At 45.5% G+C, this 26279-nt stretch overlaps 1 protein-coding gene across 1 annotated transcript; it reads right to left on the bottom strand.

Annotated features, from left to right (window-relative positions):
- Nucleotides 1-549: 549 nt before the first annotated feature.
- On the bottom strand, nucleotides 550-26022 carry LOC146869808 (gastricsin-like). Its single transcript, XM_085617640.1, has 9 exons — nucleotides 25869-26022; nucleotides 16766-16913; nucleotides 11812-11929; nucleotides 11470-11600; nucleotides 5332-5531; nucleotides 3528-3635; nucleotides 2272-2419; nucleotides 1396-1494; nucleotides 550-872 (listed from the first exon to the last, which is right to left on the bottom strand). The coding sequence occupies exons 1-9, from the start codon at nucleotides 25922-25924 to the stop codon at nucleotides 720-722; spliced, it is 1161 nt and encodes a 386-aa protein (XP_085473766.1). The 5' UTR covers nucleotides 25925-26022; the 3' UTR covers nucleotides 550-719.
- Between the last annotated feature and the right edge of the window lie 257 nt (nucleotides 26023-26279).

Consider the following 26279-nt stretch of genomic DNA (forward strand, 5'->3'; position numbering starts at 1 on the left):
CTTATTCTGAGTCGGATGAGACTCCTGCTTAGGATTTCTTTTGTATTAGTGCCCATTTATTTCCTTCCCCTAGTACTGAGGTGCTTGTATGTGCAATTATTCTTGGTTGTAATAAATTCCCCAAATTGAGATTCGAAGTCAGTGGTCCTTCCAGAGAAAAGAAGGAATTTATTGATTATGTGTTAAAAATTTGATTTCCTCCCCTCTACACTATTTAGCAGATAAAAAGATCCTGGTGACCAGAGAGGATTCTTGGTGATGATAAGGTAGATAAGAATCCGGAATCATCAGTATCATCTTCGACCTCACCCCAGCCACATTTCCCGACACCATGGCCTTCGACACAGAAGAGTCATGGCTTATGATTTCAGGTTGAATTTTCCCTTTGAAAAAGGAGCAAATGTATACACTGGAATACAACAGACAACCCCCTCGCCACCCCCACCCCCCACACACACGTACACGCACACACGTGCACACATACGCACAAATACACACACATCTCTGTTTTAATTGAATCATTTTGAAGAAACTTTTTTTCGATTTGAGTAGTTTTTTTTTCACAACACATGGCTGGATATCTTTATTTGCATAAACTGGAGGTCGAAATCTACAGGAACAAACTAGAGCAGTGAATCAATGGTACATCCTGGTATCGGTACAAAGGAGAGTACCCCGGCTGCCAGGGGGATCCCTCTTGGGACCTAAGAGGAAGGAGTCTATGCCCTGGTGGCGAAACCAACTCTGCTGTTTCCGAAGTCGAAGACGGAGTAGTAGAGGCGGATGAAGACATCACCCAGGATCCAGAGCGGCTCTCCGTTCTGTGCGTTGAGGTTGATGCTTAGAAGGTTTGCAGTGCAATAACCATTGGACTGGAAGGAAAAGAAAAGACAGCATCAGGTACACAGCCCCTCATCACATATTAAAAGCAGAATATGGGTGAGGGAAGTGCTAGAGAGCCTGCATGACCTGTGTGTTGAACATAGGAAGGGAAATGTGCAGACTATGTCACTCTGGTACAGTGGTATGAGGAAAAATTGAGATTTGCAAAAGGTTGTTACCTTTTAGAGGCCACTTACAATCTCGCAACATGTGGCCAGTGAAAGGTGGAAGGCCCTACAGTAGGGTTCTTGTAAGTCACTGGTTTTAGGGAATGTTGAAGTACCTTGAGTCATTGAAATTGAATGTGAGAGGGAATTGTAGTGAAGGTTGTGGGTCCTTGTTTAAGGCAACGTCAAGGAATGTGGAGTCTCTGGTGGAAGGGATAGTTGAACTCAGTGGGTACATGAAAGCTTCATGCACCTGGTTTTACAGTAGTGTAAGCACAGATACAGATTCTAAGAAGTGATGCAAACTACTCAGTGTGGAAATCTACCTGGAATGACTCTCCCATACCTGTAACACGTAAGCAGACGGCGGGACGGGGAAGGAGATGCCATTAAAGACGAAGTCAAGAGTGGGCAAACTCTGGATGTTGTTGCAGTTTACAGGATACTACAGAAAAAAAGAGACCAACCATAATAAATAGGAAAGACAACACTTTACACCAGCTTAACATCTCCCCATCCCACAATGCACATGGTCTCACCTCTGTGATGTCACCTCCTGCTTCTCGCCTGCTCCACTGCGGCTTATTTCCTGTCTCTGTTGAACTGTGATATTGCTCATGATAGCATGCACTATGGCACGCGTTAACAGTGATCCCTAAATTCCGATGCGCCTGTATCACAATTACCCGGCTCATCGCAATGAAGCGTTTGTGTTTTTTACACAGAGAGCAACAAAAACCCCTGCACGAAACAGGTGAATCAGCACAGAAACACCAATTCCTGCATGTTATATCCCTCAAATATGTAATCCCCACTATTTACCCCCTACCCCAGCATTACTGGGACCTCTGGTAACAGTAATTCCACGGTGAGGAATTAAAGGGGATTTTACTTGTAGTGAGTGCCCAGGAGTTCCTCTCATTTGTCCAAACAAAGAGGCCAATCACACTCCTCCGCCAAGCATACTTTGCAAAACATTACCCAACAAATATAAAAATGATGGAAAAGCCTCTCCATCAAAGGTGCACACCTCTGGCCTGTGGAGGAACAGAATGTCCCTTTTCTCCCAGTCCGCTAATCACTCAAACTCACGAGTCTAGCGCCTAGTGACATCAACCTGTTGATGTTCCTCTTCAACATCAACCCGTTGTCTTGTTTCTTTCCCTAGGTATTCACAGATATCTATCTCGCCTCAAGAAAAAGCCAGTGAAGAACCACCTACCACGCCGTTCGAGTTGGCTTGGATCCCCAGGTACGGCAGAAGCTGGCCCATGTAGGGCTCTGGGATGTTGAGCTGGGTGGTGCCAGTGTCTACAATCGCTTGGCAGCCTTGGCTGCACCAGCCAGTGGCTTGTCCATTGATAGAGAAACTGAAAAGGAAACAAACAATGAAAGATCATCGGTGGAGATTTTTCCCCAGCTCCTGGACCAACTAATGAAGGCAGGGACATGTTAAGGATTTTGGGGGCCCTGGGCTAACCCTATTTTGGGGCCCCCTGTTCGGAACAGCTTTGAATTTATAATCCATTATCAACTCAAATGTATGTTAGGGGCCTCAGTTCAGAATAGCTTTGAGTTTATAATCCAGTTTCAGCTCTTTCACGCCCTCGTTGGCCCGGCCAGGGACCGCACGAGCACATTGGTCCAAATTCTAAATGTGTTCACATCTATTATTCAGGAATCGTGATGTGTTCACTAATATCACTGCGAGTGATCCCTGTGGCCCCTTCCCATTTCTCATATGTGAGGTCCTGCTTTCATCTAAGAGAAGCACGTTCTAAGGATCTAGCCTGAAACATAAACATAACATTTGTCGCTAAATGTCTGTGATAGTCTTACACATCACCCAACATCATTTTGTTTTGTAAAGGAAAATGGTATTTAAAACAATCTGTTCAAGAATAATTCAGAGTCATTAGGGCAAGGCGCTCTGCACAACAGAGCTGGCTCTATCAGGGCCCCCACCCCCAAAAGGCTGGTGTCCTGTGGCAGAGCCCACTTTGCTCATGCCTTAAAAAGTCTCTGAATGAAGGAAGGCTAGATGCAGGGAGCTTGAGGAGAGCTCACACCCAGCCGGGACATCTTCTGGGCTCTTCATTGATCGTCCTTCAGTGGAGCAGGTGAATGTGAGGAGGACACGGTGCAGAAACGACTGCTGTGAGCTGCATGAGTGACTGCTGTGTGCTGCATGAGTGACTGCTGTGAGCTGCTGTGAGCTGCATGAGTGACTGCTGTGAGCTGCTGTGAGCTGCATGAGTGACTGCTTGTCCAGGCCGCGAGTTCATACAAAGAAGGGGGTTGGCTCCACCACAGCTGGAACGTGTCAGCAGCAGCAAGACTTTTCTAAAAGTTGCTTGAAAGGACATGTCCCTTGCTGGATGTGGCCTTTAGCAAATGGGAGTTGATTACTCAGTTGACAATACTATGAGGCTAGATATACCCCAGAGGCCTGGCCGGTGATGTGTTGGGCATACTTACTCCTGCAGCGCAATCTGCCAGTACAGCTCTGCACTCAGGGGGGTCCAGTAGAGCTGCCCAGTGTACAGGCTGCTGTCGATGCCCCCGAAGATGACTTCACCAGACTGGCTGCAAGTTCAATGGGTGAGAAAGAAACGTCACTTACAGTCCACTGAGATTCACATCACAGAAGCAACTTTGAGGATTCCATAAGAAAACCCAAGCCTATATGAAAAGACTTATCGTAAAGTCTGAGGACATATTATGCACACAAAAAATATTTAACTTCAACACTGTGTTTATTCATTAAATACATGAGCTGGTTCTCCTTTGGAGAACCGATTACAACATCTACCAAGCCTGCCTTCTTGAGAGCATGTTCATTTTTATTGTAAAAACATGTCTGGACCTTTGAGTTCCTTGTCTCCTTATCCACTTCCTGTCTGAGGCCTGCTTTGTCATATTTGGCTTTGCCTATCTGTTAGTGATGTCACTTTCCGCCTGTGATCTGCCAGTCCTCCTGTATTGTCACTTCCTGTGTCCATCTGATGCCACTTCGTGATCATGTCTTGGCCGCTCACATATGCTGCTCAGTGCTATGTGTAATGTAATGTCGCTTGTTAGTCGTGGCCTGGCAGCCTTCATCAGCAAGCACCTACGTTTCTGTATTATATCCCTCTGGGACTAGCAGGCCTTTAAATTCGCTCTGATCCCTTGTGACTTCAGTGTTGCCTCATCGCTGTTGCTTAGTGAATCTCAACTGCTGTCACATCCTACTTGACTAAGTGACGTCACTTCTGTATGCTCTGACAGTACTCCTCTGCTGTCACTCTGTGTGCCTGCTCATTTTCTGTGATTTCCTTGCATCCGTATCATGTCATTTCAGGTCTAGACTGGTAGCTTTGAATTTCCATCTTGTCATGTTATTCCCTGTTTGTCACGTGACCCTGTGATGGAACCTTTTGTCTGCGGGCCCCATTTCTTATGTTTGTTCCTGTGCTATCTTTCTCTGAGACCTGCCCATCTTGTAATGCTATACTTTCCCTAAGCATCTATGCGATCACACTTCCTGTAGAAGATCTGGTATGTTGTATTTTGTGGGGTGGGGGATCTGATGTGGGGATCGAAGGGGTGGGGGGGGAATAAGGGGTCAGGAAATTCATGTATAGTGAGGTTATCGTTTTGGAAGGCAGTTGCCAAGGTGATGAAATTGTGATATGCACCTGTTTCAATAAAGCAGCCTTTTACACATACAGAAAATTGGTCTTGTGTCGGCTCCCCCCCCCCCCCCAAGTATATTTACATCAAAGTCATCTGCATGATAACAAGAAATGGTTGACATAAGTGTTGGAAGCTAGGATAGTGGTATATCAGAAAGCCACAATGCAAAAGAAAAAACAATTCAAAGGGCGAAATAGGTAATATAAGCTTATTATAGTAGAGATTAGAATATGGAGGCTATTCTTGCACCCGGGGAGCCACGAGAAATAGGGTTCCAAGCAGACATATGTGACTCCAAAAGTCATGTATTTGCCACATGCCACACTGGCAGCGCCGTCTTAACAGCATTATAGGCCCCCGGGCAAAGCTGTGCCCTGGGCTCTGCCTACACAACCACTCCCAGGAATAAAAATATTCAACTTAAAATTAGTGTTAAATTCTGGTCTGCATGGGGCCCTTATCCTCGTGAGGCCTCCGGCCAACTTCCCAGTGTGCCCATGTGTTGAGATGGCACTTCACACTGGGGTGGTACAAGGTCCTAAAGTGGTGAGGCGAAAGGTACCTCCTGCAGTCCACCTGGCCTACATTGTGCCATCGTCCTCACCTGCCCATATACACGCTGAAGACTGGTTCCGTCATCAGGTTCTGCTGGAGCATGCCTTGCATCGGGGTGGTCGCACCGCCCACTGACAGTCCTGGGTAGGCCATTCCAAAGATCCCATCAAACTTGGAGTAGTAAAAGTTGGCGCTGGGCTCAGTGATGGTCAGGCCGAACTCTTGGTTGGTGATGGAGATGCCCTGGACCTGTGGAAGACAAGTGAGTCATTGTCTGAGACAGCAGAGCTATCACATGAACAGCAGCGGTGCTGGAACAATTTTCAGAGTGAGAGAGCTGCCATTAATGGACACAGGGTCAAGACTGATTTGCATATGGCTGGGTCCAAACTGGGGTGGCATGGTGAGCAAAAAAACGATGGATTTAGGCCCAGATCTCTGTATTGGGGTGAATGTATGACATTGTTCTGCATTTTGTCCATCAACTGTTGTTTTTGCATTTGTCACCCCGAGTGAGAAGGGTATACCCAGACGTGAGTCCCGTGCTCTCCATGGCACTGGAATCAAGCTATCCTGGCTGAAGAGGGGTGAAACCCCGAAACCGGTCCTAGGATGCTTGTTTCCAGTCCAGGGAGGACCTGACTTGGCAGTTCGGGCTGGACTTTTCCCATGAGGCACAGGGTCAAGACTGATTTGCATATGGCTGGGTCCAAACTGGAATGGCATGGTGAGCAAGAAAACGATGGACTTAGGCCCAGATCTCTGTACTGGGGTGAATGTATGACATTGTTCTGCATTCTGTCCATCAACAGTTCTTTTTGCATTTGCCATTAATGTTATGTCACTGAAGTTTAAGAGACTGTGAAAAATCCAAGCATCGTACAAAAAAATAAGTGTAGCAAATGCGCCTCGTCCATTCAGCAGGAAGTGGTAAAGGTGTGGCGTGTAGCCGGTGGTGCATGGAGCACTGGCGAGGTAGTGCACAGTCATTTACAGACAGCACATTTTATGTTGAAGGGGTGCATAGACATTCTGTTTACAGGTAAAACTATATAGGTAAAAACCATCATGTATGGACATCGGGTTTCAGCCAATATCTACCATTTGCACATTGCCAAGTAAAGTGCGTTCGGATATTTGGAACCTATTAAAATCCTCGTTTCCATCACACTTCAGAATTATAAAAGACAGTGCTTACTTTGGCTTCTATTTACAAGCCTCTTGCGCCACTTTTGCTTCATTTTTCCCATGCTAAAAGGGACGTAAAAGTGGCGCAAGGGGCTTGTAAATCTGCCCCTTTGTGCTTCCAAATTGCTGCTATCATTTCAAATGTGTGTATAGTTCATTTAACAAAATTAAAGTGTTGTTGTGTGCTAGAAAAAAGCTGCAGGTTCCAAATGAAGAGAAATGAGTCAGAACACTGAGTCTGACATTTGACTGTTGTCTTTGAACGCGCAGCAAATGTGACAAGATAAACTCACATTTTAAAGGCAACTTTATTTCTCATTCACCCTGTGAACTCCAGCGTGATTATTTCTGGGGTGGTACAGCACCCCCAGCACCTCTAATTCCAGCTCCTATGGCGAACAGGGTGGTGAAGGAAGAGAGGTCCACTCTGAGCATTTCAAGATTGCCAGCCTAAACCCTGGTCGAGAGTGCTCTAGAGCGACAAACGCAGGGGGCATTTTAACAAGGGCTTTATCTCCGCTTTTTTGGCTTTAAAAGCCAAAGAAGCGGAGATAAAAATATCGCCCTATCAACAACAGGGTGCTAACATGCAAAATCGCATGTTAGCACCCTTTTTCACTACGCTTCCCTTTGCATCTCTAATGAGATGCAAAGTGGGCGTTCAAGAGCAAAATATTTGGAGAAATGTCGCTAAGCGTCATTTCTCCTATTATCAAGCTTCACGCGAACCCTGTTAGAGACAAAAAAAGCAGCGCTAACCACGGTTAACGCTGCTTTTTTACGTCTGCTAATTTTTAGACTTAGCCATGTAATCCAATGGGAGGTGGATTACATGGCTAAGTCCACCATGGGCTATCAACAAGGATATCCCTATCCTTGTGGTTTTATCGCTGCATTACCAGCGATAACCTCCCAAAATGCCGCGATCGCTGGAATATTAATCGCCTAGGCGGTTAGCGTTATTAATAACGCGATAACCAGGCGATATTATCCATCTATAGCGGGCGTTAAAAAAATTAACTCTAAGCGCCCTTAGCGTTAATTTTCCCTGTTCCTTGTTAATATGCCCCTCAGTGCTTAATTTGCAAAACATTAAGTGCCAGGGAGCTTCTCAGGAGGCCACTGAAGCCTGCACCATGCATTGCCTCTGCCAGCGCAGCCAATGACAGGACTGACAGAACACCTTCCTGTCGCACTCTCACACGTGTGACAATTCAGACTATTTCAGGACACAAAGCTATAATAATAGCGTGAGAGGCTAGTATTATTAATTTTCAATGCCATCTGACTTGATTAACACAGTTGTTGTGCTCATCTCAGACAGGACCACCATGTGGTGGACTGTTACTAGAGCTGGTGCTGTCAATTAAGTGCCGGTGCTCAGCACCAGAAACCACTGTCTCAAATTAAGCCCTGGGGACGGTGTTGTGTGTCACACCCTGTACAATCCAAGTTTAGAATTTTTGGGTTGCAGTAAACTCCATATGTTCGGAGTTTTGGGGAATAACAAGTAGACTTCGATACTTGCTGCAACAAAATACCCATGTTATTGTAAATACCATAGGGCTTATTTACAAGCCCCTTGCGCCAACGGTGCTTCACTTTTGAAATGGGAAAAAGTGACATACCGGCTGCGCAAGGAGCTTGTAAATAAACCCCCATATTTTTTCCCTTGTTAAAATCCAGTTGATCAAAAAGTGCAGACTTTATCGCACCTGGTAATGACCAGGCGTGGTAAACTCTGAATAACTTGGAATTCAACCCCCTGCGCAAACAGGTGTGTGTGCATGGATGGGCAAACTCCAGCCCAGATCTAGACCACAAAGTGTCCTCCCACCTCTAGCAGACAGCTTGTCCAGTCTGACTGCTTTGAGCCAGCCTGCCCTGTCTGACGCTCCCATACAGAGTGTCCAGTCCAAATACTCCCAGGCTGCGATCACAGGCTGACCAGGACCGGTCGGACAAGTTTCTGGTGGGCCGTCGAGTTGAGGACTTTCAGGCAGACCATGTCCAGACACCCTGGCGAGTCAGATCTCTCCCCGTCTGTCTGTCCATTCTGTCTGTACTCCCAACCAGCAGTCCCATCTAATGACTGGCAGATAATGCATCCAGTCTAAGCTTTCCCAAACAAATGTACCTCAGATATGTACATTGTTAACTTTGAATGTGTCCTCCCCCTTTTTTGATCTTCTCTTTACTTCGCATTTTTTCTCTTCTTAATTTGCATGTTTTTATTCTAAATGTATTTCCTTTGGTTGTTTTTTCTCTTCCGTCTCACCTCACCTTTATTTTTTAACCCTTTGTCTTTTTTTTCCTACACAGTAGGGGTAAGTCGTTCTTAGCAATTGTATCCACCTTTTCCTTTACTCCTTTCTCTTTTTTTTAAAGTCAGACTTCAACCAAAACCCTTTGTTTTTAATAAAAATGATACTTCTAATATACGAGTAGGAGTGTTCAGCTAGCCGCCTTTATCCATTGGTCTGTACTGCCATTCTCAGATATCTTCTGCCCATGCTACTGTGTGTCAGCCCGCCGCGGCCGCTAGCTGACTTCACTGTGACTGGTGGCATGCTGCGCGTTCACAAGGCGCACACCCACACACAAGGTAGTTCCCTTCAGTATTAGGGACTTCTATGGCAATGTGCCCTTTTTAGTTTATTTTTAGTTTTATTTCCTTTCTTTTTTCAAAGCAAGTAGGTTAGAAATTAAATCCTCACACAAACGGTTCAAAGCCAGGGGGTCTTAGGGAAAATTTAAAGACCACACAGGGTTTATTCCCCAACATATACACCAGAAAACAGTACGAAACCCTGAGGTCTACAAATGCAAAGGACTAAATAGTAAAGTGAAGTATAGAAACAGACTACGTCTAATTGAATAAATCAAAGGGCAATCCCTTTTTAGGACGTAATCCCTCACTCACCATAGGTGACATGCTTCATCATTTGGGATTCTCCTCCCAGAGGAAAAACCTAGTTCCTCTCGGGGCTACAACCCCCTCTCTGAGAGGGAGGAGCTCAGGGATGTTTTTGAGATATACTGGAGGATAAACTAAATCCACAAATGATGAGCTTATAGTATGAGTGAGGGGTGCAGTGCTAATGAACAGACAATAAAGTGAAAAAAGTGTAGTTAAAACTAGTTCAGGAACGGCAGACGAATATAAGGAAAATTGCTGAAAATATTCCACAACCGTACATGACCAGGATTAAAATAATGTACACCTCCAGTCAAAAAAGTGTGGACTCTTCCAAGCCTAGGTTTCCCGGCCGGAGAGAGCGGTGTTCCTTTCCTGAGCGGTTTCCAGGTGGAGGTTGTTGACTCACCCAGTCTTTATGGGTGAAGGTGAAACGCACTGCTGACGGACACCTATCAAGGAGCTCGTGTGTACCCGATGTATCCTTCACCCATGGGGTTGTCTGTGCAGTAGCTTGAGTGGTCCTGATGAAAGCCTAGCCTTTTTAGGCGATATGGCTGAAACATGTCGACCATTACTTATTGATTGATCACCACAGTCCACACTTTTTTGACTGGAGGTGTACATTATTTTAATCCTGGTCATGTACGGTTGTGGAATATTTTCAGTAATTTTCCTTATATTCGTCTGCCGTTCCTGAACTGGTTTTAACTACACTTTTTTCACTTTATTGTCTGTTCATTAGCACTGCACCCCTCACTCATACTATAAGCTCATCATTTGTGGATTTAGTTTATCCTCCAGTATATCTTAAAAACATCCCTGAACTCCTCCCTCTCAGAGAGGGGGTTGTGGCCCCCAGAGGAACTAGGTTTTTCCTCTGGGAGGAGAATCCCAAATGATGAAGCATGTCACCTATGGTGAGTGAGGGATTACGTCCTAAAAAAGGGATTGCCCTTTGATTTATTCAATTGAGCGTAGTCTGTTTCTATACTTCACTTTACTATTTAGTCCTTTGCATTTGTAGACCTCAGGGTTTCGTACTGTTTTCTAGAAATTAAATCCACCCGAACGCCCCATTGTTTCCTACTCTTTTTTTTTAATCGTTTTCATGATTTCCCCCTTCCATAGAGATTATTCATAGTAGTTTTTTGGGGCTTTACTTGTAATGACACTTGCGCCAGTCATAGGGAGCATAATGTATTCTATGCATATAGTGTAAGGAGCTTTGGTTCACCCTCCTTATGTCATTGGCTTATTTGGCTCAAGAACCTTCAGCCATTCACTTGAGACATGGTCAGTCACCTCTTGGAGTTGGAACATCCAATCAGAGTATTTTAATGTAGTTTTTTTTCTCGCTGTTTGTGTGTAGCCTACTGCTTCCATTGAAGTGCTTCAAGGACTATTTTACATCGGAAAAATACAGTGTTCACACATTGAATCCTTTTTCTCATCCATGCATCGAATGCACAAACCGACTCTTTTTAGGTAAGGCATTCGAGACCTCTTGTATATACTTTAGTATATACTTATATGTGTATGTACTTTGTGGGCTCTGGAGATCAGCCCTAGGACTTGTCTACTTTCGCTTAGGGACTTTTTTCTCTTCAACTGCCTCTATTTAACTTTCTTGATAGAAAACGACCAGCAGAGGTCAGTATATACCATTTCCCGCTGAAAGGCAATATTTCTCTCGATGTGCTCCCATACCTGGTGTGTCATGCAGTTTGGTGCTTACTTTCCCTTCATGTGAAAGAACAGTAGATGTTTCAGCACCCAGGCTAATGTGCTGCATAGCTAAATAGATGTAAGGTCCCAAAGGTGAGACCGATTGCATTGCAAATGCTTGTTTAAATTGTTCTGCACTGCAACAAGTATTTTTATTATGTTTGTCACCGCACAAAAGTGTCAAACCAGCTGTCTTTTCTAATACTTTTTTTTTCTGGAAACGGTCTTTTTGGAAATGTTTCATTTTTAAGTGATTGTTGTGTAGCCTTGATGTAATACCCTCCAGACAGCTTGTGTATGCCACACACTTCCAGAGAGTACAGTTTGTGCTGGGAAGGTTCAGCTGGTACTTACTGTCACGGTGTCATAGCCGAAGAGCCCGGTGACGCTGCTGCCCACGTTACCACCGCCGTAGGCCATGGTGAAGCGCTGCCCATTTGACGTGTAGGTAGAGGACTGGCTGGGGTTGAATGTTGGATGGTTAGCTGGTGAGAGAGAAAGCATGGTCAACATGAATCGGGGTAGATTGCATGCTAATGGTGGCAAATATTGATGGTGAAACTGGACATGTCATGCATAATACTGTTTAGATTACCTTTGAACTGGAACACGGGCATCCCCACCCCCACAATAACCATGGCATACCCCCACCAGCCAGCACGCATTGCCCTAGGAACCCTGCTACTCAATACTCACTGCAGGCCGAGCTGGAGCAGTAGGTGGAGGGGACCCACAGGTTGGAGGAGCCAGTGTCGAAGAGCACAAGGAAGTTCTGTCCGGGGGTGCCGATGCTGATCTGCCCATAGTAGTACGTCTAGGGGAAGAGAGGAGCACACAGTGGGTCCCGGGTATCTGTCATCAGTGGTCAAGCACATTAAGAGTATCAAAGGGTGCAAAGAGAACTGCAACGTATGGAAAATGGGAGCAGATGCCAAAAGCGGTTACAATTTGAGGAGCTCTACACTAAATGCTGTATGGATGCGATTGATAACCTGGTTGTGTAGGTCAGCAGAACATAATAATGGGGGGCTGGGAGCACGTCTATATCCAGCATACAAGCTCCCTAAATGTACATGTATACAAGTGGAGCATGCAGTTCCTAAAAGAATCAGAAAAGGAAACAAAAACAGAAACAGAAACAGATCGGAGGGAACTAATTGCTGAGAAGCGAGAGCCCTCACACGCCCAGATAGGTGTCATGCTTCATCATCAAGCAGCTCCTTGTTGGGCCAGCGCTGCAATCCCCAACGGGACCCTCGAGGGGTATCTTTGCCAGAGGTCTTGTAAAATGGTACCCCATGATGACGTGTAAGTGGAGGTGCTGTGTGTGTAGATTGGTGTAAGTGTGGTATAAAAATAACTAAGAGAGACCCACGAAGTTTTAATACATGGGACCTATTGTTATAAATGAAAACAAAGGACGGTTGTGTTGGAGACATTGATCCAGTACAGCTTACAGGAAAGTGAGAACATCGGCCAACATGTTTTGTGCCATGTCCCTGCGCACCTGGGCACTTTGTCACAGCTATGTAACCTAATCTACCAATGATTGGGTTTATAGTAGTGGTTGTTGGAAGGCGGGCCTCGGGGGGTCGGAGAGACCACCCAGAGGGGCCCCCACACTGCACGAAGTAGCCGAGCGCTGCTGAGAAGCCTCCGGGGAGAGGTCCTTCTCCTATAACGTACTAGCACAGTAACACCACCACACAGGACTCAAGGGGATTCAGCAAGACAAGCAGTTCTTTATCAGTACTTATGAAGTTACGATTATCAATATTTACAAGGGGGGGATCGAGGGATCCACAAGAGTCTCAAAGTCTTTGGTAGGGACGGGGTAGCGGGACAGTCTTTAGCAGCAGCTTGGTACGAGGATACCTGGGGCTCAGTTCTTATCCCCACGCTGGAGAGCCTCCGGATCTCGGAGGGGTCGAGCCGCGACGGCGTCAGCAGGGCTCTGGTGTTCAGTCCGTGGAGTTTGAGCCGCGAGCAGGTCAGCAGGGCTCTTACGGTGTCTTGGTTCAGCTCGAGCCGCGACGACGTCTGCAGGGCTCCGAGGGAGGTTTCAGCGAGGTTGGGCTGCGACAGCGTCAGCAGGGCTCCGATGTTCCGTGAGGCTTCGTGACCTCAATAAGGTGGAGCCGCGACGCAGTCAGCAGGGCTCGTGGTAGAGTTTCAAGCAAGAGTTCTTCTCCGTTGGGTCGGCCGCGATTCAATCAGCAGGGCACTCGACTCCGGGATACAACTGCTGTCCTGTTGCAGGGTCGCTCCAGATATAGGTCTGGAGCCCTTTGATGTCCGGACCCTTGCGCCCGGGGGGGGGCGGAGAGGCCGGGCTGGGAGAGGCCAGACGCCCAGCGGGAGAGGCGCCAGGCCCAGGAGAGCTGTGGGGCGATCGCACCTAGGTGTGGGAGGACGGTTAGGGGTCCCATCGATACTGCCCTCCGCCGGGAGTGGGGAAGTGTTCACGTGGTACCCCCTGGCCAGTTGGTGGTGCCTGGATGTTGGGGCTTGCTGGGGCCGAGGCCGGGTTGAGCGGGGTCACGTAGGCTGGCGCGCAGAGTCACGTACAATCCAAAATGGAGGAGCCCCGAGGTGCAGGGGACCTCGTGCGGCTTGGCGAGGGGGAACAGGACCACGCCACGAGGCCGGCTCCAACAGTGGTAATTAACAACAATACCCAATCTCAAAAGTCACCCTCAAAGTGTAGGGTATACCTTATGATATCTAAAATCCGACCTGCATTAGAAAAGAGACATATATAGAGTGAGAATTCAAAACAAGGAGGGTATTCGCTAGGTCATAGCCCATTGTCACATAGCAATGCATTAGGCAATTGTAGAAAGAATTCATGCCTTAGGTGGAATCACACCTGACAGTGAGCAAAGAAATACATATAAGAACAAACAAACAGATAAGTCAACAAGTAGGTGGTGCACATGTGGTGTATAACGAACACTCACATATGAGCCCCATTATCCAGATAAATGAGTGTGGATGAAAGGCTCCTGCACTGCGCTTTCATTAGATGGGAAGAGCCTCCCTACTAATAATGCAGATGAGAAACACATTTGCATTTTACTGTAGTTAATCCGGAATGTAAAAATGTAGTACGATTCCGCATGAGCGGTAGAGTTTACCAAATGTGAGTAAGCAAATTGCCCCTTAGGTGACGGCAGAGACCATACTAGCTGTTGAGTGAAACTAGTAGAGAGAAGTAATAGTCAGCACTAGAATAGTGGAGAAAGGGACATAATTAGGCTTTCCTGTTTTCAGTTTCTATTTTTGGTAAATTCTGGTGGGGTTTTTTCAGTGCTTTCCAGTGATTTCAACACCTTAAAAAAACAGTGGTTATCAGTGGTTACATATTTTCGCGCCATTAAAAACTACACAAACAGTGTTTTACCGGTGTTTATGGAACGTTTCGCTTTTATTATTGCTTGCTTTCTGCGCATGGTATATAGACATATATTAAACTTATTGTAGTTACACCATACAATACTTCTTCAGTGATTCTTTGGTCATGTGCGCTCGCTCTTTCCTACCCATGTAAACTTCTGTGAAAAGGCCCTCTCAACATTCGCACTTGAGATGGGCAACTCAAAAACAGCCAGTACACAATTTGTTAACTCTGGCCACTGACATAGCTTTCCATGCCAATACTGGTTCACTTGAAGATTGGGATTCTCAGGGCAGGTTCTGCAACATTTGCGCTGATCTGGCCCGGCGCTTATGCCCTCAGAGTTATTGAAGCAGTCAAAAATGAAGGGGCACTTTTGAAACTACAAAGGAAATTCCACTTTACGGAAGGGATCTAGAACAGAGTACCACAGTGAGGTTTCATTGACTTCAATTGCCATTGGCGGTGAAGGGACTTTTCTAAGCATCATTGCAAGCCATTTCTCATACATTGTAAAATAAAAGTTCCTGAATTGCTCTTCACCATTTCTTTGCTTACCGAGTGGCAAGCACTCTAACATAGAACATGTTGCAGTGCCAAAGTCACTAAAGGTGTCGCCCGGCCTACTCACTTTCACATCTACACCAATTATGCTGAATATTTGGCAGACAAGGGTGTTTTCAGACTCTAGTTTTTTATTATGTCCACTACAGCATTTATGTTTTCCTGTAAAAATCTAAGAATGCAGTAGAGTGTACTTTTTTTCACATCACTATTAATATGTAACCAAAGATCCTCACATTTCTTGCCTTTGGCATCATCACTCAGCAAAAATTCTGTAAATGGTTGCCACATGGATAATATAGAATTCATAGTCCCTTGGACTGAGAACCATAAGCTAAGTGACACAGTTGAGAGGACTCTTTCTTTGATGCCACACAAAGCACAAAATGATAAATATTTGCGTTTTAGTTCCTGTGCATATGAAAAGAGTGCACCAGAATGCACTAAAAAAGTCAATAGCATTCCTCATTAACTCTGAAGATTGTAAAGATGCTTTCAGCATACCATCTAGCAAGTGGCAAGGATCTCTTACAGGAAAGCACTTAAGCTCAGGGGTCAATTTTGACAGTTCATCACACAACTTCATATATGTAGCTGAATCACTGCAAATACAAACAATATCACTCAAATCTTTGTTGAACTTGGAAAGAACCTTTTTTGCAGAGCATTCCAAGTGGCACTGCGTTCCGTGTTTTCCAAAAGTCTGGTGTCATGTTTTAACCACTATCCCAGATGCTTGACGATAGCGCTCTTTTCACATATACTTGTCACTATACCTTGCATTGAATGTTTAAAGCCTGAGGTGTTGGTAATTTGCTTACTATCAATACTGTCTCACTAGTAATTAGGGGCTGATGTTTTAAGGGTTTTTACCCATTCTCTGTGGTTAAATGTTATGACACATATTAGGAAAGATCCTTATGAAACCAGCCATTTTGCCTATTAGTGAAAGAATCAAACACAGTCAAAAAATCAAATATGATTTTGATATTTCCTGATTCTCTACAGTTTATAAAATAATTAAACAAGGCCTAAAACATGCTTCTAAACCCTGTATCTTTAGACCAAAGACCACAAAACTGAAAAAAAACAAAAGGAAGAAGAAACAATATTTTAGAGGCATCCCTAACCAACAAAAAAATGACTCTTTCACTCTCTTCTTCCTTTCTTTGAATGGCATTTAGTTTGTGGTGGTGCAGGTGTTTTTTCAGTGTTTATATGTTTTCACTGGTAAGGGCTATTTCTCTTTCAGTGGGGTTTTATCAGTTATTTTAGGTTTAAACCTAAAACCGGACAGCCTAGACATAATGTAAGAACTATTTAAAATATTCAAGAAATCCAGCATTCTAGGAATGCTGCAACCTACCATTCTCTGCCATCCATGGGAGCAGAGGAGGTAGTATATATGCTGGATCGAGTATTAAATGCGAAAAATAAGGCAGAGAAGAAGTGGAAAGGAGCAAAAGAAATGGAATGATATAGAGAACTACAGTGAAGTGGGATGGGAATTAAAAAAGAAAGAAACAAAAAGGTGTAGGAGAAATTTGGACAACTAGAAACACAGGAAGCAAGAGAAATAAGAAGGAGGTAGCTTTGCAAGGAGTAAAGTCAGAGAAAGTAAAGGAACCAAAAAGAGACCAAATGAGTGAGGGAATGAAGCCAGCCCGGATACCCCTGCACTTCACTTACATCAAAGTACATATATTCATCAGCGACAGCGTAGTTGTTGAAGGTGTACTTGTTGGCTGGGTTGGGTTTGTGCGTTCTCAGGAACTCGTCCAGCACCCCATGCTCCCTCATGTTCTCCCGGATGGACTTGTACTTCTGCAGGGGTACCCTGGGTAGGAGAGAGAGAACATCTCAGGATCTGAGCTTCCGATGTCTCATCGCTTCAGCATGAGAGCCCAGTTAAACTCAGAACCATTGTTAATAGAACCACAATGATATTTGCCAAGCCTAGAGCACGGGTCCATATTGAGCAGAGCAACCAACACTGGACTGGCCTCTTAGGACATTCCTTAGAATGACATTTGCCGGCAGACAAGTTTCACTGAAAGTCCAATTCGATGATGGCCATATTCTCCTAGGCCAATCCTCCTCTCAGCCACACCGAGCACCCCAACGCACTCCATCTCTCAGGTCCCCCATATCCCATGAAGAGTTGGGAAAACTGCCTTGTCATGTGAGACATGGAAAGAACATGCTGCTTTTATGGTACCAAAGCCAATAGGACTTTTCCTCAAAAATATACCTACCCTACACAATATAGGCTTCTTTCAGTTGAACAGAGTATTTTGAACTGCAGATGTGGGTGTGTGTGTTGCTCAGTAAACCTGGGATTGCATCAAAATGGTACCCCACCCGACCTTGCTGTAACGAGAAGAAATATGTTTATTTCTATTCCTTACTTCCTCATTCTATGCGTGATGCATTCCGCCTCATGCATAGAAAGACGAAATTGCCTCTTAGAATTGTTTTTGTGCAGGAAAGGGTCCCTGCCCGCACAAAAATATTCAGTGTGTAATGCTTGCACCCTGCATTGGCGCTAGGTAGTCTCAAGTGTGCCAGCGCAGTTAGAGAACTGAAAAGCTTGATATCTTAGTAGATTTAGTGCTGTTAAGCTCTGTTCCATTCTTGTTACGCAGCACAGCAAGGTTGCTTCGCCCTTGTGTTGTGTTAATTTTTAGTAAATGTACACCTTTTGGATTTGTACAGGTGCTTACAGTGGTGCAAAACTTTGCATCAGTTTATTTGCCACTATAACAGCCAGAGTCAGCTGGCAACATTACAATATGGTGAGGCGCAATGCTCAAAACACTCAGGGGCAGATCTACAAGGACTGGCGCATCTCTGCAAATCAGCAGGGATGTGCCAGTAAACTTGCGACATGCAAAACCACCCTTGCGCCACCACGGATGCACCGCATTTACAATACGGTGCGCCGTGGCGCAAGGACAGGCAGATGCGTGACCTATCTGCTGGCGTAAGGTTGGGGCAGTGCTGGAGTAGTGTTGCGGGAGCGACGCAACTCCAGCAGTGTTCCAAACCCGCCTATCTTTAACATGCTGCGTCAGGCCTTACTCCTGCTTCGAGCAGGTGCAAGGTTTTGACACAGTGGCGTCGGAAAAGTGACTGAGTGAAATCTTGTAGGCACTTTTCTGAGGCGTTCCTGCAACGGAACGCCCACACTGCGACGTTACGCCCACATTATACCTGATGCAGGTTTAATGTGGCCTAGGGGTTTAAGGCATGACGCATCTCCCTAGATGTCCCCAACTTTGGCACAATTAACAAGACATTAGTGAGAAGAGAGACAAATGCAGCCATTTCTCAACCACTTCAAGTACAGAGGAAGCACCGAGGCGCCAAACGAGGAGTGCCAGACTCCGTAAACGTTTTAAGCAGCACAAACATCACCGCGAACAACGCGGCACAACCCACGCTGCCAAAACACCGCCCCCTTTCACAAAACACACCGGTACCTGGGCATCCAGGACAGCTGCAGGCTCTCAGACAGGTAAACATTTGCAGTGCGGACGCGCTTACAAGGCCAGGGTGCCACAACACCAGGAGGCAGGAGCCACAATGTGCCAAATGGGGGAAAAGTGGGGCTGATGATGATTAAACCAGGCAATGGCCCCTCCTGCCCATCACTCACCGCAAACGAAGTTGGGCCCTCCCGTTTAGGGTGGCCCCCAGCGGGGGCCGCAGGCAGCTGCAGTCACTAGATCACTACCACGAAAAATGGTGCTGCGGTAGCATCAGCAAGCATCGGCACAACAGGCCATCTGAAGATTGTGAACTACTGAATACCATATCATGATTCATGCATCACAAATCATGCTTAGTACGCAGGCAAACATTGCGACCACACGTACCTTATGCACATTTTAAGCTCACTATAAGCTCGTTATCCCATGTTTATAGCTTAAGCAATGCTCATCATGCGACAAGAGACAGGGGGCAACAAACATCACACCACACTGTACTGAGAGGACGAACTCCAGATCCAGTTTCGCTGAATAAATAGCGTGCACATTTTTAACTGGTGCAGAAGAGAAGCAGTGAGAGTAAAGTGAGAAACACTGCTCCAGAAGCAGCACACATAGGCCAGAGTCAACATTTTGGTAGATAAATACACAATAAAAAAAGAACAGGCAAAGTCAGTGCATCTCTTTTTTTTAATATTAAAGCTGCTATGTAAATGTGGGTTGAGTATGTGTATATGTTTGTGTGTACAATTTATGGATCGGAGAGTCAGTGAATATGGGGATTCAGTGTGCCAGCCGGTGAATTTGGGTGATTATGTACAGGAACGTGTCAGTAAATTGGGTGAGCGACGGTGAAGGAGAATGCTTAATTTCTGTTAAACATGTTTTTATTCAGAGCGTTTTGTTCTTAAATTTGCAGCGCAGAAGGCCATACTAATATGAAAATGGGCGCTATATAAATATGACGAACATAAGTCACAACCCGTTAGCAAGAGTGCACTTTGCCTCAATCAGCTTCTGTGACATTAGTAGTAAATCATTTATTTAGTCAAGTGTGATTGCTGAACTGTTCAAATAGTTTCATTGTAACACAGATATAGTGGTAATAATTTTTTTTTTTTGCAGAGTTTTATATAGCGCGAACTTGACCCGAATCAGGTATCAGAGCGCTTTATATAGCCAGTATAGTTCTGATCTGGTAAACCAAGCTGCTTTACATTCCTTCAAGACTTAGCCTGAAGGCTGCTCTCCATAGCTACCACTAGGATAGCATTCAATAAAGGTTGTCTTTAACCTATCACCATAAGGGGTTCGTTGGACTGATACAAGGTGCCCACTATAGCTAGTGGACAGCATATATCAGGCCACCTACTCACATGTACTATAGACCGCTTTTGCTTGTACTCTCAATTAGTGTCACAATGGCTCATAGAGGCCTCTGCAGTGGCGCATTTTACTGCGTAGGTTCCATGTGCTCAAGGGTTGCAAATGTCCAGTTACTTCATAATTTATGTTAGATGAAATGATTTTAGCAAAAGAGTAACCCAATGTCCCACTTGGTTTCTAACATCTGATAACGCTTAAAGGCAAATAAAAACAAAACGCCATCCAATAAAGGTCTCACATTTATAAATGAATATTATAGAATCTTTGAGTCGTCTGCATACATCAGCCGGGAGTTAGCAGCTGGTATAAAATGAGGAATGTATTTCACGCCTACAGTGGCAAAGTGTACTGTTTTAAAATCGTGATAAAGGCTTAGATTAATGCCAAAAAAGCTCTGCACTGTCACCGATAATCTATGCAGCAGTGACAGCCGTAGGCAGAAGTTATGGGAGACTAATGCAGATCTATGATCTATTTGTTCATGCCTGAACAATATTTATTTATAATGTAACATAAGGTCATTTTTAAAGCACACGTTCACCCCTTGGGACTGAATAACAGTTACCCAACTCATTGCTTCCCAGGATAATGTGCTGCACGGCTAAATACTTTATAGGGTCCCAAAGACGAGACCGATTGCATTGCAAATGCTTGTTAATGTATTTTGACGTTATGAACAACTATTCTTGTGCTCGTCTCTAAATAAGATAAACAGCGACACCATGTGGCGACTGTCAGAGGTGTCGGTGTTAGCAATTAAGTGCCGGTGGAAACCACTGGCCAAAATTAACAAGTATTTGTAATGCAATTGGTCTCGCCTTTGCGACCTTATATGTATTTAGCTATGCAGCACAATAGCCTGGGTGCTGAAACACGTACCGTTCTTTAACATGGAGGAAAAGTAAGCACCAAACTGCGTGACACGCCAAGTATGGGAACACATGGAGAGAAATATTTCAGCTGGAATGGAATAGTCCAAAGCTCGGCTTTTAATAAGTCCTTCAGTGGTTATATCACTGAAAATACAAGATTTGAAAACAAATATTATTGTCTACGGGTGCTCGTGGAAGACAATTTCTATGTATGGAATCTAGAGAATCTTAAAGTGATTCTGGTATTTTACTGACCTCTTCTGGTCATTTTTTATCAAGAAAGTTAAATAGAGGCAGATGACAGCAAAATTTAAAAAAGAAAGTCCCTCAGCAGAAAGCAATTCTGGTATTTTACTGCCCTCTGCTGGTAGTTTTCTATCAAGATAGTTAAAAAGAGGCAGTTGAACAGACAAAAATTCCCTAGGCGAAAGCAGACAAGTCCTAAAGCTGATCTCCAGAGCCCACAAAGTAAATACACATATGAGTATATAATAAGTATATACTAAAGTATATACCAGAGGCCTCGAATGCTAGAGCTAAAAACTGAGAGGGGCAATTTGTCGCATATGAATGCTGTACATGTAGGATGATTTTAACCCCTTTGTATTTGATGAGGCGTGGTCCATCTACTTTGCAGAACCTCCGGTTCAGAGCATGGGAGGGTTTGAATTCGATATTTCTGACTTTGATGTATTGATTTTGTAACCTGTCAAATGTAAAAATCTGTTAAGTGTTGAAGATCTTCCCCAATCGAGCGATACAGATCATTCAATGTCAGGACAATGGTCATCCACAAACAGGGCTAATGTGGGTGTTTCTGCCAAAGGATGTTCCCTGTATATCATTCACTGCCCTAATATGGAATGGCAAATTTTCTAAACTAAATGCAAATAACAACGGGGGCAAAGGGCATCCTTGGCGCATACCCCATGCTAGTTGAAAAAGCTGAGAAGACTGGCCATTGAGTGTTAGCCTGACCATCGGGACAGCATCATTGTCCATGATCATCTATAGACATGTAGGGGCCATGCCTATCTCCTACAGGACCAATCTCATAAAAGACCAGTCCGGCCAGTCAAACGCGTTCTGTGCATCGAGAGAGACCAGCATCCTTTTTCGACCAGGTGGACTAACGCATGGGTATTGTTGTGTGTTTGCATCCTCTTCAGAAAGCGTGACTGGTCTTAGTGGAGGATCCCAAGGAGTGTGTCTTCTGGTACATACTCTAGGATTGGTTTCATACATAGGAAGAAGGATCTGAAGACCTGGCTGTTCGACCGACCCCACAGCTCCTGATAAGCAGTGCTCGACAAATCCCATTTGATTGGATTGGATGAGGCACACTTCTGCTGGTCTTTGGCGGGTTGTAGTATCTTAGTTATAATGCTTCTTGTCCTAGTTGTGTTGAATGTGTTAATCTGGGGACACTTTGTGCATGAGTGCTTTGTGGGGTACACCTGTAAGGCCGCCCGATGCGTTGCCTACCTTGAGTTGGGAGATCACAGATTTGACCTCTTCCTCTGATGCAGCCACATACAGGGCCGGGCTGGCTGCAGGAGGCATCAGATGTTTCCCTGGGAGTCTGCAAGGGTGGAGGCTGGCTTTGCAGGAGTAGAGGGCATTTGTTTGTTACTGGGGCCCGGTTTTGCATCAGTGCTGCAAGATCGGGGACCAGTAACAAAAGCGGCAGTGCTTTACACTTGCCCCCCACTTGCCCCTGCCCAGAGAGGGGGCGGGGGGGGGGGCAGTCCTACAAAATTGCCAGAGCTGCTCTGGGTTCCCAGTCCGGCCCTGGCAACATCTAATAGCTCTGAACAAGAAAGTGGAATTTTGGTTGGACCAGCCCTAGTAATAGGTTCCTTGTGGGATGGGGAGTGGGGCACTTCCGCTTTCTATTCAAAGAAGCCCCCCAAATGGCATGCTTGTGCGTATTGTATAGGGCTGCAAATGCTAGTTATTTCCCTTTCCCCAGTATGAAAGCTTCCAGATATCAGCCCAGCAGTTCGCCTTTCCTGGGATATGCCCTCTACGGGGGAGGAGGAGGGCAGGGTCTTTCATCATTTCTGCCTGCCTGGGAGAAGGATGTCATCAGCTGGTCCCAAGCCTGTGATGATGGATACTCCCAGAGTCCCCTTGTCTCCTCTTTATGCAGAGCTTGACTTTTATTGGACATAAACCTTTTGACCTTATTACAGGCCTGTTTCTAGAGGGTGGGAGGGATGGGCCAGGACCACCCTTCCATGGAATAGCTTGGTCCACCTAAGGCCATTCAGAACTGAAAATCAAGTGCTTTACACCTTCACAGGGGTGTGTAGCCATGTGGGCTCTCCCTTGTCATTTATAAAGCTGGCTTCTGAAGGAGCTGAAACCTGGCTGACCAATCCATAGAGACAAACACGTGACTTTGTTTTTGCATGGAAAAAATCTCTCTGTTAAACATATTTATTGCCATTTTTCCTTTTTTATTTCTAAATACAGATAAAGGAAAATATTTTTCCGGCTGTATTTATATGCAAAAATCTGTTCAAACAGAAAACTGGGAGTCTTAATTATGATTCTGGGCTTATGGCATCGTATATTTCATCTTCAGTGCTTTGCAAAGTAAAAAGCTGTCAAACTTTTTCAAAAACATGAGAAGCTGTAAAATGGCCCTGTGTGGCAGCAGAACAATTTCTGCTGCTGCGCATGACCAGGAGCAGGCTGCAGTCTACAGGTTCTGCTTCTTACTGATTCGATATAATCCCTCCTCTTCCCCAAAGCCGGAAGCACATCAGAGAAAGTATAGAATGTAGCTCCTTGGGTGCTGATTATTGCCTTAAAAATGTCAAACGTGGACAGATGCCAATACCTAAAATATTAGATGGATTAAATACTTTGGGGCAGATTTACAAGCCCCTTGCGCCACTTTTGCGTCACTTTTCCCATGTTAAAAGTGACGCAAAAGTGGCGCAAGGGGCTTGTAAATCTGCCCCTTTGGTTTTTTTTGGCCAGTACCCACTCGTCTTCATGGCCCATCCATGCTTCTTTACGGTCCTCCCAAAGAAAGAATTCTAGATCCGGGCCCGTGTCATGAACCCATTGACCTACAGGAGGGCACACTCCTCATTTGTGGTTCATTGTAAAGGTGTGTTTAGCTGGTACTAGCAGGAAATCAGCGAATCCCGCTCTTTGCTTTGATGGTTTTGGGTCTAGGAGCAAGGCCCAGCTCATAGTATGTTACAGTGCTGATTTCTCCCCATTATATTCTCAACATGTTCACCCGACAACCTGCCAAAAGGGGGCAATGAATGGGCACCCCCAAATCATGTGTACAGACATCACACGCTCTGCTGAAAAATAAGGGGGCATGAGGAGAGCATGGGGCTCATTTGTCCAATCTGTATAAGGATACAGTAAGCCCTGTGCAAGTGGTTATACTATATGGGCACGATTCACAGAACTAACCTAAGACAAAATCCTAAACTTAGTAATTTTGGTATCCACAGAAGTTAGGATTTTGTCTTAAGACAGACTTAAGACAGACTTAAGACAGACTTAAGACAAACTTAAGACAAACTTAAGACCGACTTAAGACCGACTTAAGTTAGGATTTTGTCTTAAGTTTGTCTTAAGACAAACTTAAGACAAAATCCTAACTTCTGTGAATACCAAAAGTAGTAAGTTTAGGATTTTGTCTTAAGTTAGTTCTATGAATCGGCCCCTTTATACTGAAGTCTGGCATTGCAGGGTATTTTCTGAGGGTATTCGAGTGCTCTGCCCCATTCCTTGTCTTGAAACACTCTCCCAAGGTCTGTCTTCCATTTGCCTTTCAAGCGGTCTAGTAGCGCGCACCACTCGCCCAATCGCTATGCAACCCTGTTTTCTAAGCCCATAGCGTGCTCTAGGAATCTGCTCTCCTCTCACATTGTCCGCCACAGGTTGCCTCAAAGCTCTTGCCGACGGTATGCTAGTGCTTTGTGAGTGAGAGTTCATCAGCCGTCCAGTTACAAGACTCGGGCCCTGCATGTCTTCCTTGCTACAGTTGTTGTCTGAGGAATCGTGGCAGCATTCTGCATACCTTTGCTCGTGTTTTGTGCAAAAATATGAAGCATTTGGACATACGTGAAGACTTCCTGAGACTCAATACAGAGCATTGGGCAAGAACACACTTAGGGGCTGATTACGAGTTTGATGGTGAGACGGTGGCACCGCCAAACTTGTGTGAGAACCGCCCTCCATATTATGACTTTTTTAGTCACTGGCGAGTCGTTTTTTGGCGTACCCATGGCGTTGCCTATAAAATAGGTGCCGCAATGGGAACATCAAAGGAAGTTCCAGCGCGGCATGGGCTGTGAAGTCCATGTCGTGTTGGAACTGAGGGGATGCACACGGGAGGGAACATGTTGTGCTGCCCAGTGAGCATCCGCATGGAGTGAGGCACCCTTTCTTTCCTCACTGCCATTGTGTTCATGGAGGAAAGACCTCCATGAAATCAGTGGTGGTGAGGAAAGTCATAATGTGCTTGGCAGGACCGCGGAGGTCCTGCCATGTATACTTCTGCCTCAAGACCGCCGCGTCACGGACAGGGAACGGCGGTTCTCTGGTGGCGGCGACTGTCCAGGGCCGGTACAAACGCCTGGCTCGTAATGTGGCAGTCGGAAGACCACCACCGCCGCCCCACCAACAGTCTGGCAGTCCGATGACTGCCAGACTCGTAATTAGGCCCTTAGTGATGAACGTCCCGACCTATCCTGCAGAACTTACCTCACCAGCCTGTCCAACAGTAGTCGGCACACTATTGCCAGGGCCATCTTCAAGACTATTAGATGGACCTTTTTCAAAGTAGTGCCCTCCTCGCACACATCCATAGCTCTACTAGGACACTCCAGCTCAGCTACAATGCTTTCCTCACCAACCCCTCTGAAAGCTGGAGACAGACCAGTGCAAGGCTCAGCCACCTCATAACCCGACTCTTCGGCAGACATTGCTCATCTGCTCAGGGTTGCTCCCAAACATAAACATCTGAGGTCTTGGAGGGGGCTGTAATCCAGCTGCAATACTCACCTCACCATCCCCTCAGACAGGTGGAGACAGACCACCGCCAGGATCAGCCACTTCATGGTGCTCAGCTCGATGGGTCAGCTTCTGGAAGAGAACTAGTTGATCACCACTCCAGGATCTGGGCCCGACTCAGAGCGCCAGTCGCGGTCATGGCTTTTTATAGCGACGGAGATCCCCCCTATCAGCGTCCCCTCCCACCGATTTGGTCTCATTCAGTGCTCATATCAAGTCTTTAATGGAATGCCAACATTTACTCTGGTACTTTTCTTGGTTGAGCTATCAGGGCCGTGGGTCTTATCTGTTCTTTCCATAGGTAAAGCCAAGCCTAACAAAGACTAGAAATAGGGGATTTCTTTTTCCGCAAAGTCAATGTGTTCCAGAAAGGAGTTTGGTGTTAACATAACCTCACTAAAC

The sequence above is a fragment of the Triturus cristatus genome, chromosome 1_1, assembly GCF_964204655.1.
Source record: "Triturus cristatus chromosome 1_1, aTriCri1.1, whole genome shotgun sequence".
NCBI lineage: Eukaryota > Metazoa > Chordata > Amphibia > Caudata > Salamandridae > Triturus > Triturus cristatus.